This window comes from Cornus florida, unplaced genomic scaffold (assembly GCF_030987335.1).
Source record: "Cornus florida cultivar Cherokee Brave unplaced genomic scaffold, ASM3098733v1 CherokeeBrave_3.0.0_Hap2_Chr09, whole genome shotgun sequence".
In the NCBI taxonomy this organism is placed as follows: Eukaryota; Viridiplantae; Streptophyta; class Magnoliopsida; order Cornales; family Cornaceae; genus Cornus; species Cornus florida.
In genome coordinates, this window is record NW_026775579.1 from 70,028,937 (window position 1) to 70,046,040 (window position 17,104).

Consider the following 17,104-nt stretch of genomic DNA (forward strand, 5'->3'; position numbering starts at 1 on the left):
AATGGAGTTTTAGGAAATAAATTTAGTTTCAGATTGCAATAGGTGGTGATAAATTTTAAAATTTTAGATACCAATAGAGTTATACTTATTTATTAATTATTCAGACTCTTGAGTCATTCTGGAGATGGGGTTGCAACAAAGATGGCAGACAACAAATGTGGAAGCTTGAATCATCTCTAAATTAAGATTGGACGTAAAATATTAGGGTTTGGGAATGGAGGAGATGCAAGCAGTAGAGTTCAACAAGCCGTAGAGTATGATTCCGTAAGTCATGTTTGTTCTCCTCTTTCTCTTTTTATTTTTTTCATCTGAAAATTCAATCAAACATACATACACCCACGCAATATGCCCCTAACATATTCGAACGCTCAACCTTCTAGGATAATGTCCATTAGTGGTATCCACCTCTTTTTCACCCTTAGCATAAGATACAAAAGCGTAGTAATCTCAAAGTATGATAAAAGAAGCAAATTCTTTCAATGGAGCTAAATATAAGAAACTAACATTACATTTTCATAGAATATAAACTAATCTAATTTCATATTATATATATATATATATATATATATGTATGTATGTATGTATGTATGTAGTCTTCAAGAGGAGGTGTGAGAATGTTGCAAAGTCCATTCACTGATCGGCACTTCATTGTAATACAACACAAGGGCTTTCATGGTTGTGAACTCCTTCATAGGTTGTAATCACATAGCTCGAGTCTTCTCTGTCCCTTTCTACTCTCTTCTTCACATTGCATCCTTGGTTTGAGCATTTGTAGTAATTCCTGTTTAATTGTTGCTCACATGAATCAGATACATAGCTAGTTTATAATTATGCATGAGTTGAGAAAGAAAATGCATGATATTGTAACCATTTTACATTAAATTATGATCCTATACAAATTTTAAATTTCCCCCTAGTTTTTATTTTTTTCTTCCTTGACAAGAAACACACACACCCATTTATCTTTAGAGTTATTCATTTGATCCGTGAATCTAATCTGGTTCAAATCGAGCCCTACATGGTTGATTTTTTAATTCACTAGCTTGTTAGTGGATTTATAGATGAGATTGGTCTATGAATTTGGGTCTCAAAAATCAATCCGATGTCAATATAATACTTTTTATTTATTTCATTAATTAGATATGTCTTTTTACCTTAATTCTTCATATTTGTTAGTTTTCTATAACTCCATTTTTTTTTTTTTTTTTTTTTTACAAGTAAGAAGATATATCAATATATTATGGTTGTTGTGGTCTTACCAATTAATTTGCAAAGATGAATGGGTCAATGGTTAAGCGGTACCAGACTTTTATTACCTTCTAAAATAAAATAAATGGTTCGAGTCTCGGTGAAAACATGTGTGTGTGATTACCAATTAAAAAAAAAATAAAAAATTGCAAACTAGACTATCAAAACTAAATAAAAAATAATAATATCTAGTCAAAGCTAGACTTTCAAAACTAAATAATAAATCAATACGTTACTTTCATAGATTGAATCTCTAGGCGGATTAATTGATTTTAATTTTATGTCCAACTCGAACCAATTCAATTAGTGTGAACTCCTACTTATTCCTCTTCTGACTTTAAAGAGTAAAAGAAAGATGCTTCTAAACTACATACAGTGAGAGCGAGACACACACACACACATATATATATATATATACTTATCAATGCATGCATACGTTCAATTAAGATGGGTCAGTCAAACATGACTCTGATTGATGTGGTATTTTAAGTTGCAGGAGGAAGGGGCTTTATCCAACAGAAATAATATTCCATTTTCTTTTCTATTAATTTACTGTTTTTGTTTTATATGCACTATAAATATTAAATAATGAGGTAGCTGCTGCCTTTCCGCGAAATGAGTTGACAAACAGTCAAGCAATTATTATTAATTATTATCACTAAAAAGAGAATATTGCAGTAAGAAACCAAGAATAATTGTACTCTAGCTAGCTAGGCAAGTTGAAACAAAATAATCATTTTCATCCCCACACACACACACATATATATATTTGGGGAAGTGAATCAAGGTTTTGTATGATCTTAATGCTTCAAGTTGTGATAGAATAATATACTCTACCAATGACTAAATCAACATTATCATAATTGATGATTCATTGTTAAATGTAACCCAAAAAAAAAAAAAAAAAAATTGAAGAAGAAGATAAATTGCATATAGTGACATATATATATATATATCAAAAGGTCTTATTGATTATTATTTACCTTGGATTGGGGCTATCTTTCACCCACTTCTTCCCATACTTTCTCCATTTAAATCCATCATCCATGATCTCAACCTCAGACTTGGTACGAAAAGCTATCCTTAATCCCACATCCATACTCTTAATTGATCTCTTCAACCCTTTTTCAGATTTTCTACAATAATGATAACCAAATAAAATAAAATAATTAGATCGAATTAAAAAAAAAAAAAAAAAAGGGGGGGGGGGGGGGGGGATCACTCAGGCACTTGATGATGATAATAATGATCGTGATCGTAAGCCTCCATCGCCGAATAAGTGAAATTAGGGTTTTGAACAGCTTGAGGGATATGTTTGTTACCACTTACCAGTAAAGTTGAGGAGCTGGACATAGTGGCGTGAGAGAAGGTGAGGAGGAGGAGGAGGAGGAGGAGGAGGAGGACTACAGACTGAGAGCTAGAGGGACTTGATTTGGGACACACTATGCAAGCTTTTGATCATATGGTGTGTGTGTGTGTGTATAATATTCTTGTTTTTTCTAGTCTTGTGTTGTGAGCTTTCGTGATCACTTTCCTAGCAGAATATATAGAGTTTGTTTATTGGTTCAACTTGCAGTGCTTGATGGTTACGTACATTAAGCTTGTGTCACTCCATGACGTACGTGAGTTCATTTGAGAATGTTCATCAGTAGCTTCCTTGAAATAATTGTTTTATTTTGTGTATACTAAGGCCCGGTATACGTTTTGTTTTTTTGTGATTTTTATTTTTAGACTATTACAGTGTTGATTTTGTCAACAAAAATATATTTGGTGTGACCTTGTTTAATCTACACATTGCTAAAACACTTCGTGAACACTGACCCAAAACCAAAATACTAAAAAATTATTTTTTCTTATTTTGATAACTGTTTATGACCCAAAACCATAACAGTAGTGCAACATAGACAAAAACAAAACGCCTAAAACACTATTTCTGTTTTAGCCAAAAATAAAACGTTTAAAATAAAGCGCATGTCAAACGAACCCTAAGAGTAGGTATAACTTTATTTGTTTTCAAGGAGGAAAAAAAGGACAAAATAGGTACTCGTTAGCTCCCCTGTTAATTTTATTGAAATCCTAGCAATTGTTGGATTGGTTGGAAGGAAGAAATTAAAGAGTAAAATGGATGGATACATCCGAAGAGAGAAGATAATATTCTTTTCGAAAAAAGTTTGTCTTAGGTTGCATAACTAGGTCTTTCCTTATGATATTGATATTGACCAATAATAACATGATGTGTGTGTAAAAAAATTAAAAAATTAAACTTGAATTATTCGGATCTTTTCACGGGTCATCCAAAAATGAAGAAAATTTTCTCTCACGCGTGTGTGAGACGGGCTCTCTCTCTCTTTAACTCACGATTCATTCTCTCTTCCCACCAAATCCCCATTGATGCCCACCATCTCCCCAATTCTAAAACCCTAATATTAATCCTCTCTTCCGTCAACTGACCTCCACCACTTCCACTGCTTGTTGAACTCCACTGTTTGCCACCTCCTCCATTCCCAAACCTTAATATTTTATATCCAATCTTAATTTAGAGATGATTCAAGCCTCCACATTTGTTGTCTGCCATCTTTGTTGCAACCCAAGAATCTGAATAATTAATAAATAAGCATAACTCTATTGACATCTAAAATTTTAAAATTTATCACCACCTATTGCAATCTGAAACCAAATTGATTTCCTTAATCTCCATTGATAATTAGAATCTTACAATTATGGTTAAGTTATCATGTTTGGGCTAATTGTTTAATTTCTTTTGTAACGGATTGCAATATGAAGGGTTTGCAGTAAAAAATCTCAAACGCGTGAGGGAAAAAATATATATTTCCTTTTGGATGATCCGCAAAAAGATCCAAATAATTTTTATTAATTATTTTAAAAAAAAATTTACACATGCTATATTTTTATTGGTCCATATCAGCATCAGAAGGACATTCTTACTTATGCAGCCTGAGGCAAACATTGTTCATTCTTTTCTCCTGTCAATTTTATTAAAATCCTAGCACTTTAATATTACTTTTTATGTTAGGAGAGAACAAGAAAGAGAGATTGTTAATATTAAATTTATCTAATAATTAAGGATCACAGGGAGGCCACCAATGCACCTCCTCATTCTTTTTTTTCTTAGTTGATACTCACACACATATGTTTTCATGGAGACTTAAATCCTTGACCGCCTTTAGGGAAGTAAGAACCTGATACCGCTAGGCCACTGACCTGTTGGTTATCCCTCCTCATCCTTATTTACCGAAAAAAAGAATGTACCCTCCTTATTCTTCTAAATCCTCCCATTCTTTTATTTTCCTCCTATTTGAATTCAAGACAAAGGTAAAGTGCAAACTGTATAGAAAAATGTGCAAAGAACACCACACCCCTCACGCGCAAAAAACATCCATAAAGTTTTAATTTGGTGCAAATTGGTCCCTCTGACAAATTTAAACCATAAGTTGACTAAATTACCCTTACTGAATCATTTTATAAAATATATAAAAATAAATAATTTTATAAAATGACATAATTGGAGGACACACCTCAGTGCAAAAAACACCTTTAAAATTTCAATTTGGTGCAAATAGGTCATCTAACAAATTTAAACTTTAAGTTAACTAAATTACCCTTACTGAACCATTTTATTGAGTATATAAAAATAAATAATTTTGTAAAATGACCGAAAATGACACTATTGGAGGATGCCAGTAATGGACAAGTAAAGATAAAAATAGAAATAAAAATAAAAGTATAAAAGAAAAGTAAAGATAGAAATAGAAAATAAAAAACGAAAATAAAGTGTAAACTAAATAAAATAAATTTGCTTCAAACTCCGAAATCAGTGCACACTGATATTGGAATTATATATATATATTTGTGTTTAACTGTGTTGGTATGAAAAAAAATCTAAATAAAGAAGGAAAAAAAAAAGTAAAAACTAGTAAACTGAAATCTCAAAAAATTCAAATCCTTGTTCTATAAATTCTCAAATTTTCAAAAAAAATAAAAAAATAAAATTACATATAGAGAAAAAAGTTTCAATATATAAGGTAATGTGCACATAACACCACTATATTATGAGATTGGTAATATATATACTTTCTTGAGCATTTTCGGAAGAGTAAAAGGGCAAAATGGGTATTACAACACTAATTTATGTCAGATTTTTTTATTAAGGGGTATTTTTGCACAATACGAAAAGATTTGGGGAGTTTTTTGCACACTTTTTCAAATATGGTTAAAAGCGGTACGCGAAATATATTTTAGGGGTGTTTTCTGCATTTGTTTCCTTTTTCTTATGCATGTGCATATAAATCTCTGTATTTACAAAATTTGGAGCAAATTGCCACTTGACAGCTCATTTTGACCAATTTTTTTTAATAAAATTTTCGAAATACCCTTAAGGGATTTTAGATATATCTTTTTTTTAATAAATAAAAAATAAATAAAATAAGAATAAAGAAAATAAAAACAAAAAATAATAAAAACAAAAAACAAAAAAATAAATAAAATTTTATTTTTGGATTTTTTATAATTTTTTTTAAAAAATAACCTTTTATTTTATTTTTATTTTGTCTGAAGAGCATTTTTTTCAATCTTCAAATTGAAGAATTATCTTTATTTACTTAATTTGAAAAATGTACATAGCCAATTTTTTTATCATTAGGTATTAGCACGTTATGTACATATATAATAGGAACATTTTTGAACTTTACCCTTAAAACAAACATGAGATAACTTATCTCTCTTTATCCTTTATTATTATTTTTTCTCTCTCTCTTATTTTCCTCAATCCAAACGAGCCTATGAAAGATGAAAAAGTCTAAAAAATGCCAATGTTTTCTTTGCGGGGCCAAAATTGTGGATAATTTTTAAAAAATGATAGGTCAAATGGGGCATTAGAATTTGACACTTGTATTGGTCCATTTTTTTAGTATTTTTAAAACAAAACATTTCTATAATCTTTTATTTGGATAATCAAAGTGAGAAATGTCTAGGAATGCCCCAAATAGAAACATCGTCTTTATTAAGTGCACGTGTTGTTGGATAGTGATGGAAGAAGCTGGATGGAAATAGTTTAAAAGATATTTATTCACTTGTGCGAATATTTATGCTATTTTCTCTATTCACACTTAGGACATGAAAGTGTTTGACAAACCATTGTACCTATGAGCCCATGTGACCATTGAGGAACCTTCTTTTGACCAAAATGGCTGCTAACATGGGAGTGCCTGTCATTTTATGAGCAATTTAAGCTGATAATGAGTGAACCTTCTTGAATTTGTTGAAATGGCTGACAAATTAAGACAAAAGAAAAAGGTATGTACCATGATTGTACTCTTAGTCATTCATGGGGATGTCACTTTAACCGGTTTCATTTTTATTGGAACAAGTTAGAGTTTATTTTAAATAGGGTTATGAACGAATTTGAAAAAAAAGCTTAAAATCTGTCAAGCTTAAGTTGTAATCTTTCTTTTTCCTTTATTATTAAGATAATTTAAAATTTTAACAATTATTTTGTTCTAATGATTGCTAATTATTATATTTATTTTAAATTTGATCAAGATTGAATTGTTTTTTTTATAAAAATATGTATGCGGGAAGGCTTGGATCCCCCTCGACTCCGATTGGGGGCGGGATGGGATGACTTGGGAAAAATATATATATTTATAAAATGGAGGGCAAACTTGAAAAAACACCCATAATGTTTAAATTCTAAGCAAATATCATCCTAAGGTACTTTTTGAGAATATAAGTGTGGACTTGAGGACACTATTTGGTTACAAATTTACTCATGTGCAATTTATTTAAAATATAAAATTTCAAAAATATCGAAACCATTTGGTATTCACTGACCTTTTTATGTTTCAATCTTCGATCCATCAATAAAACACATAAATCCTCCTTTGAATTGAAAGAGAAATTGCTTAGAATAGTTGTTTTTCCTTTATGATTATAATTGCTCTGATTTTGTTTTCTATCCAGTGTTTATTGTATCAAATGATGGATTCTTTTATGGTACGAAAACTTGACATCATTAATATTCTAATATTCATTCGTATCAAGTAACAACTTTTCTATATATATGTGTGTGTGTGGTAGTAGTCTAAGTGATTCAATTTTCTTAGTGAGTGTTCCTGTGTTTGAATCTCCTATCCCCCTAATTTGCCGCAAGCGAAAAATATATACATATATTACATGGCACAATTTTGTGAATACTCAAATTCACTCCAACACGTTTAAACCAGATGGTTAGACAAATGTTGGTCCATCTTCGTCTTGGTGATTTTGAATCATAAGTTCAAGTTCTAGATCAAAGTGTCAAGGCTGAAAGAGAGAGAAAAACTTAATAATTTTATATGAAAAACAAAACGAAGAAATTGTCTTCATTCCTATGATTGACTACTAAGCAGCGGTCGCGAACTTACCATCACAATCATCAATTAGATGATGTGAAATTTCGAGCCTCTTTCAATTTATCAAAGTTTGAATGAAGTTGATGCATTTAAAAATATGGTAGGACCATTTGTGTGGACTGGAGGTGCGACGAATTTTAATTGAACTCACAACTTGACTGACTTACCATCGTTGAATTCACTATAAGTAATCAAATGATTCCCACTAAACGTCTAGATGGGTTCCCTGAAGATTCTTGTTTCAGTGCAGCTAAAAACAATGGTAGCAGCACATCAAAGGCTTAGGCATTTTGTTTTTACCCGAAATAAAATAATTATTTTGTTTCAGAATGTTTTGTATAATAATTCAAATCGTGTTTGGTAATATTTATTTGTTATAAGATTTTTGAAAGCGAAAATAGGAAAACATAGTTGGTAAAAAGGTGTTGCAAGTTTGAATATCAAATTGGTGTTTTGATTTTGGTCACTATTCATGAAACGCATTTTTTACTAAATGCATTTTTAGCACGATTCATCATTATAGTATCCAACAAAAACAAAAATATCAAAAACAAAACGTGAACTAAACAGGTCCAACAATCATTTCCTGTTGAGGTTTTCACCATTAAACCAGTTTATGAATCAAGGTTGAGTGTCCGATGGAGCTCCAATAGAACTTTTGAAATATATATACGCACAAAAATATTTATATTATATAATTTAATACACAAATCTTACTTTATAACCCCCAAAATAGAGTCAAATATCAAAATATAATTTATTTAATACTAAATAATTGGAATAAAACTCCATTGAAATGAATTGAGTATGATTATGAAAGGTCATCGTTGTTCCTCCTCCTTTTTTATTTATTTATTTATTTTTTCATCTGAAAGTTCAAGCAAACATACGTACACCCACACAATATGTCCCTAACATATTCGAACGCTCAACCTTCTAGGATAATGTCCATTAGTATCCCCTCTTTTTCACCCTTAGCATAAGATACAAAAGAGTAGTAATCTCAAAGTATGATAAAAGAAGCAAATTCTTTCAATGGAGCTAAATATAAGAAACTAACATTACATTTTCATAGAATATAAACTAATCTAATTTCATATATATATATATATATATATGTATGTATGTAGTCTTCAAGAGGAGGTGTGAGAATGTTGCAACGTCCATTCACTGATCGGCACTTCATAATTGTAATATACAACACAAGGGCTTTCATGGTTGTGAACTCCTTCATAGGAGGTTATCACATAGCTCGAGTCTTCTCTGTCTCTTTCTACTCTCTTCTTCACTTTGCATGCTTGGTTTGAGCATTTGTAGTAATTCCTGTTTAATTGTTGCTCAAATAAATCAGATTTATAGCTAGTTAATTTATAATTAAGCATGGGTTGACAAAGAAAATGCATGATATAGTAACCATTTTACATTATTTACGATCCTATACAAATTTTAAGTTTCCCTTGACTTTTTATATATTTCTTTTTCTTCCACAACAACCATTTACTTAGGGTTGTTCATTTGATCCGTGAATCTAATCTGGTCGAAATTGAAACCAATGGTTACGATTATTTTTTAATCTACTGATTTGATAGTAGATTTATAGATGAGATCGGTTTTTGAATTTGGGTCTCAAAAACCTATCGGCCGATTCGATGTCTATATAATATATTATCGTAATGGTGGTCTTACCATATTTCTAAATTTCAATTAATTTGCAGAGGCGGACTATCAAAACTAAATAATAAACAATGATAAGGAAGCTTTATTGTGTAATTATAATGGATTATTTCGTCTCATTCTCACATTGGATTGCTCGTAAAAACTCACAATCCTAAAACCAAAACATTACTTTCATAGATTGAATCGGTTTGGTTTAAGTCTTCCAATTTTCTGTTTAGGTTGAATTTATTTTAATTTTATGCCTAACTCTAACCAATTCAATTTGTGTGAACTCGTATTTATTTCTATGGAGACTTTAACCTTCGACTGACTTTAAAGAGTAAAAGAAGATGCTTCTAAACTACATACAATAACACACACACACACATATATATATGCATGCATATGTTCAATTAAGATGGGTCAGTCAAGTGGTATGCAGATGTGGGGAAGGTCTCTCCAACAAATTAACGCGACTCTGATTGATTTGGTAGTTTAAGATGCAGAAGGAAGGGGCTTTATCCAACAGAAATAATATTCCATTTTTCTTTTCTATTAATTTACTGTTTTTGTTTTTTTATGCAATATAAATATTAAATATTGAGGTAGCTGCCTTTCCGCGAAATGAAGTTGACAAGCAGTCAAGCACTTATTATTAATTATTATCACTAAAAAGAGAATATTGCAGTAAGAATCCATGAATAATTGTACTCTAGTTAGGCAAGTTGAAACAAAATAATCCTTATATATATATATATATGAGGAAATGAATCAAGGTTTTGTATGATCTTAATGCTTCAAGTTGTGATAGAATATACTCTCTATCAATTACTAAATCAACATTATCATAATTGATGATTCATTGTTAAATGTAACCCAAAAAAAAAAAAAAAAAAAAAAAAAAAAGAAAGAAAGAAAAAGGGAAGAAGAAGAAGAAGAAGAAGAAGAAGATAAATTGCATACAGTGACACACACACACACATATATATCAAAAGGTCTTATTGATCATTTACCTTAGATTGGGGCTATCTTTCACCCTTTTCTTCCCATACTTTCTCCATTTAAATCCATCATCCATGACCTCAACCTCAGACTTGGTACGAAAAGCAATCCTTAATCCCTTATCCATATTCTTAACTGATCTCTTCAACCCTTTTCCAGATTTTCTACAATAATAATAACCAAATAAAATAAAATAAATAGATCGAATTAATAACAAAAAAAAGAAAAAAAAAAAAAACTAACAGATCACTTAGACACTTACACTTGCATGTGATTATTGGTTCTTGGCATGCCACAGATTGAATTAACTGAGCTTTCAGTACTAGTGATCATTTCTTGTGTGACGGCCGAGGTCGGTCGAGATGCAGTGAAAGTGACCGTTTGATCTTCCTTCGGATCAAGAAACGGGACATGATAATCAAATGGTTCAAACTTTTGATAATGATAATAATGATCGTGATCGTAAGCCTCCATCGTCGAATAAGTGAAATTAGGGTTTTGAACAGCTTGAGGGAGGTTTGTTGCCAGTAAAGTTGAGGGGCCGGACATGGTGGCGTGAGAGAAGGTGAGGAGGAGGAGGACTAAAGACTGAGAGAGAGACTTGATTTGGGACACACTGTGCAAGCTTTTGATCGATCATATGGTATATATATATATATATAATATTCTTGTTTTTTCTAGTCTTTGGCTTGTGAGCTTTCGTGATCACTTTCCTAGCAGAATATATATTGGTTCAACTTGCAGTGCTTGATGTTAAGTTAAGCATACCTTGATGTTAGTAAACATAAGTGCTTGTGTCACTCCATGACGTACGTGAGCTCATGTGAGAATGTTCATCAGTAGCTTCCTTGTTTGGTATATATCACTTTACACCTATATGCATGTATTATTAAATAGTATATTGGAAAAAATAATAATAATAATAGTTTTCAATGAAATATTCTTAATTTATGGTATACGGCTGAAATTACCATTGGGTTCAATATTATCTTATTAGAGTCCCAAATTAGGGGCAAACATGTCTTTTCACATGTTTTTAACGGAGCCAGTAACCAAAAAGCAAAATTGGACCTAACTGATAGTTATTGTCGTTGTCGAAAGATATTTTAAACTTATATTTGATCAAATTACTAGGAGTGTTAGTAAAATTATTCCTAATTTTAAAAGGAGATTCTCTCTTTTTATTTTGAGATTGCGCGCATGACAAGTTAATAGATCATTGTCTCTTCTTTTTAGTGCTCAACTTAAAAGGATAACATTTAATATTATACCTTTTTTATATTGTGAGGAACAAAGTTTTTAATTTTTTTGGCGAAGAAAGAAATATAAAGAAATGATAACATTTTATGAAAATTAGTGAAAATTATTTATTGGGAAAAAAGAAACAATGGAAATAAAAGAAAGAAAATAATTGTTTTATTTTGTGAATACTAGAGTAGGATATAAATTTATTTGTTTTAAAGGGGAAAAAAAAGAACAAAATAAGTAATCATTAGCTCTCCTATCAATTTTATTGAAATTCTAGCACTTGTTCGATTGACAGGAAGGAAGCAACTAAAGGGTAAAAATGATGGATATATCCATAGAGGGATGATAGTATTCTTTTCTCCTATTAATTTTATTGAAATCCTAGCACTTTAATATTACTTTTTATGTTAGGAGAGAACAAGAAAGGGAGATTGTTAATAGTAGATTTGTCTAATACCATCCCGTTCCATATTAGTTGCCAATTTATAATCTTTGACTTATTATTACCTTTTATTTTTGAGTCATTTAAGGTCATTTTTAGTCATATTCCTTTTATATACTTAATTATATATTATATATATCCCATATTAGATATCTATTTTGATAACTTTGACTCACAAAAATTATGAGCCAAAGTTGTGATTATTAAGGATCAATGGAAGGAGAACAATATCCCTCCTCATCCTTATTTACCGAAAAAAAAAAGAAAAAAAAAAAGAAGAAGAAGAAGATACCCTAAAACACCTCTAAAGTATGCTTTCAGCGCATATCACACTCCTTATGTGCAAAAAATATCCCTAAAGTTTCAATTTGGTATAAATAGGTCCCTCTGACAAATTTAAACTCTAAGTTGACTAAATTATCCTTACTGAACCATTTTATAAAATATATAAAAATATATAATTTTGTAAAATGATCGAAAATATCACTATTGAAGGTCACCACTCACATGCAAAAAGCATCCCTAAAGTTTTTATTTGGTGCAAATAGGTTACTTTGACTAAATTACCCTTACTGAACCATTTTATAAAATATATAAAAATAAATAATTTTGTAAAATGATCGAAAATAACACTATTGGAGGACGCCGACAATGACAAGTAAATATAAAAATAAAAAATAAAAATAAAAGTATAAAGAAAAGTAAAAATAGAAATAGAAAAAAAAAAAAAAAACGAAAATAAAGTGCAAACTAAAGAAAACTAATATGTTTCAAACTCCGAAAATCAGTGCACATTGATATTGAATTTTTTTTTTTTTTTTTTTTTGGTGTGTGTGTTTAACAGTGTTGGTACGAAAAAAAAAAATTAAATAAAGAAGAAAAAAAATTAATAGAAAATAGTAAACTGGAATCTCAAAAAATTCAAATCCTTATTCTACAAATTCTCAAAATTAAAAAAAAAAAAAATTTAAAGATATATATAGAGAAAAAATCTTCAAAAAAATGTATATATATATATATATATATATAAAAGCTAATGTGCACATAACACCCCTGTATTATGCGATTGGTAGCATATATACCCCTTAGGCATTTTTCGAAGAGTAAAAGGGCAAAACAGGTATTACAACACTAATTTACATCATATTTTTTATTGAGGAGTATTTTTGCTTAATGTAAAAAGATTAGGAGTGTTTTTTGCACATTTTTTCAAATAGGGGCTAAAAGTATGCCAAGTATACTTTAGAAGTGTTTTTCTGCACTTATCCATTTTGACCAAAAAATTTTTATAAAATTTCTGAAATATATTTCTTTTTTTTAATAAATAAAAAATAAAGAAATTAAGAATAAAGAAAAAAACAAAAAATAATAAAAATAAAAAGCAAAAAACAAATAAAATTTTATTTTAGAGTTTTTATAAAAAAAATTTTACAAACCTTTTATTTTATTATTTTTATTTTGTCTGAATAACATTTTTTTCAATCTTGAAATTGAAGAATTGTCTTTATTTGCTCAATTTGGAAAATGTACCGAATTTTTTTTTTATCATCAAATAAGTATTTGCACGTTATGTATACATATAATAGAGAGATTTTTGCACTTTACCCTTAAAATAAGCATGAGATAACTTATATCAATTTATCCGTTATTATTATTATTATTATTATTATTTTCTTCCTCTCTCTCTCTTCAATTTTTCTCAATCCAAACGAGCCTAGAGCCTATGAAAAGATGACAGGTCAAATGGGACAAAAAGTTTCTATAATATTTTATTTGGATGATCAAAGTGAGAAATGTCTAGGAATGCCTCAAATAGAAAGAGAAATGACTAGGAATGCCCCCAAATAGAAACAACTTCTTTATCAAGTGCCTGTTTTATTGGATAGTAATGGAAGAAGGTGGATGGAAATAGTTTAAAAGATATTTATTGACTTGCACGAATAGTTATGTTATTTTCTCACTTCACACATAGGACATGAAAGTGTTTGACTGACAAACCATTGTAACAATGAGCCCATGTGACCATGGAGGAACCTTCGTTTGACCAAAATGGCTGCTAACATGGTAGTGCCTGTCATTTTATTAGCAATTTAAGCCGATAATGAGTGAACCTTCTTGAATTTGTAGAAATGGCTGACAATTATACAACTAATAGAGAAAGGAAAAGGTAGGTACCATGATTCTACTCTTAGTTGTTCACGTGGATGTCAATTTAAGGGGCCTCATTCTTATTGGAACAAGTTTGAGATTATTTTAATATGTTTATGAACTGATTTTAAATGATTTTAAATTTTATGATAATTTGAAATTTTAGCAACTCTTTTGTTATAATGATTGCTAATTATTATATTTATTTTATAAATTTATTTTAAATTTGATTAAGATTGAATTGTTTTTTATAAAAATAAATAAATAAATAAATAAATATATATATATATATATATATATATATATATATATATATATATATATACTGGAAGGCCTGAATCCGCCCCGACTCTGATAAGACTTGAAAAAAAAAATTAAAAAATGACAGACTACTTTGAAAAAACATTCATCATGTTTAAATTTTGAACAAATATCACCCCTATATACTTTTTGGGTATATAAGTCCGAGCTTGAGCTTAGTGCTTGGTTACAAATTTAGCTGTAGAATGACGTTTCAGTCTTTTCAGCATTCAGATCTTATTTGCTCAAAAATTGAATGTTAGTAGGAATTTATTAGAAAAGTGCGAATTCGAACTAGACTATTACACTACATCCACGTATAGAAAATTATACACTCTATATACGTATCATTATCATATTTTTTTGTTTGCACCCAAAAATGAATTTGGAATAGGGGGCTCGATCTGTCGTGAACCTGTCCCATTGATATCACTAGTCATCAAGTGCACTTGACACGTCACATTTTTCATTCAACAGTGAAGGTGGGAACACAAAAATATTCAAGTCTCTGGTATGATTTGCCAGTAAAAGCTCTCCATTATGGGGTCACTAAACTTGAAAATTAGCTGGGTCCCATTAATCACCATAAAGTTTATTTGACCTAGTTTTGAATTCAGTCAGAGGAGGAAGGTGGAAGGAACATTGCTCGAAGTTAGGTTAGTTCAGTAAGACTGTCCATAGCCACTGGTTCAATCTCTGGGTACCAATTCATGACACTAAAAGGCATCGTCAAATGGCTTTACTTTCTCCTTTCGTGTGTTAGTTCTTAGAAGGTCCCAGGAATTTAAGGTGACATATATGTCAAATCACTCATTGAACTTTCAAAGAGCATGTTCAATAGACTTGAATTTTCTAAGTCCTAGCTTGGCCTGATTCTGCTTGCGACCCTTTTCCCATCTTTGGTTTTAAATTGGCTCGATAGATATTATCCGTTTTACACCTTTCTATACCGTGACGTACAAAATGACGCAATGAAGCGAATAATTACCTAATATTTTGATTTGACCTGAAGAGATTGATTAGCTACCAAACAAGCACATGACTCTTTGTTCTACCAACTCGTCCTGTCAACATGGTGGCACGGTGTATTGTGCTTGTAATGCTTTGTGGGCTTAGAGACCTTTGGCTAGGACTGATAGGGGTGTGGGGGCAGGGATTGGTCCCAGATGCTCTGTGCAAGGGTTCATCCTCAACCCTAATTTTTTTTTTATGTCAGTGTTTTGACCTTGATCCAAATGCCTAATTTTAGTATAAACAATTAGTATATTATCCAATATGCCTTTGACCTAGCGGAATAATCTTCATATTCCTAAAGAGGAGATGGATTTGAGTCCGAACGTGGACAAAAGGGTATGTGTGTGTTTGTTTTACCATTTCAAAAAAAAAAAAAAAAAAAAAAAATTTACATTGTCTCGTCAGATTTCCTAAAATATCTATATGTTAAATACATAATGAGCATTTCAAAATTAATTTATTATATTTCATATAATATCCATATGCATTTCAATTTTTTATAGTAAGTGGTCAGAGTTCCTAAAATTGCTCAATGAAGGTACATGATTTACACTCTGTCGGTGGAACTTGGAACTAAGTTTGTGGAGTAATATATGAATGTGTGATATTTTGTTCAAATGATATTGTGGTTGAAAATTATTTTGAGTGGTATATATTTGTTCATACATATATTTTTATGAACAAATGATCCATTATATCATAGATCAACTTGTAATTATAAATGTGTTGTGTTGTTATTATAATTGTACTATTAATATATACATACATCAAAAGGACCATGTGAACAAATTAAACATAAAAATATAATTAAAAATGTATATATATTTTAATGAACAAATAATCCATCGTATCATGATCAACTTATAATCACATATATTTTATTTGCATACAAATTGCATACAAATTTTAAAAAAAATAAGTATAATTTGATAAATAAGAGAAAAGGTTGGTACGTATTAACAAAATTAGGGTTAGTGTAACTTACCATTGAAATTTTGAATTGTGACTTTAAAATTATAAAAATCTAAATAAAAAAGAAATTAAAGATTTTTGTGTGATAAGTTTCGACTTTTGACTATTTGTTAAACAGAATAAAAACTTTTCTCCCCTTCTTTATTTTCTTTTTATTTACTAAAAATAAATAGTTTGACTTTGTATTCCAAAAAGCAGTGCTTTACCAAATAAACATTCAACCCAGTCCAAAGCAACTATCCAATGTTAATTTGACAAACCAAATAGATTTTAAGTTTCTTGTTTAGTTATTGAATCTCACCCATCTCATTCCTAACGCATTTCATAATTTTCATTATAAATTTTAATATATAATATCTATATGTTAAATACACAATATGCATTACCTAGGTGCACCCGATTATGATGCCAATGGTTCCTAAAAATTAGAATTAGAATCGGAACCGTTAGGACGTAGAATCGAAACCAAACCAAATCGGTTCCATAGTTTGGATTCCTTATTTCCGGTACGAGTAAAATAGACTACTAGTTTAGTGAGACCCTTAATAAATTAACAGTGTCTTATTCTATTTTTATTTTTAGTTTTATTTTTATTTTTGAGGAGGTCTTTTAAATTTAATTCAGCTTAATCCATTTTCACGGTTTGGTTCTAGGGTCCAACCGT

The 17,104-nt window shown here is 30.0% G+C and overlaps 1 protein-coding gene across 1 annotated transcript; it reads right to left on the minus strand.

The window, feature by feature from the left end:
- Nucleotides 1-8,671: 8,671 nt before the first annotated feature.
- Nucleotides 8,672-10,982, minus strand: LOC132274271 (probable WRKY transcription factor 51). The gene is made up of 3 exons (XM_059775509.1): nt 10,579-10,982; nt 10,328-10,480; nt 8,672-8,981 (listed from the first exon to the last, which is right to left on the minus strand). Exons 1-3 carry the CDS (start codon nt 10,863-10,865, stop codon nt 8,792-8,794), a joined length of 630 nt encoding a protein of 209 aa, XP_059631492.1. The 5' UTR covers nt 10,866-10,982; the 3' UTR covers nt 8,672-8,791.
- Between the last annotated feature and the right edge of the window lie 6,122 nt (nt 10,983-17,104).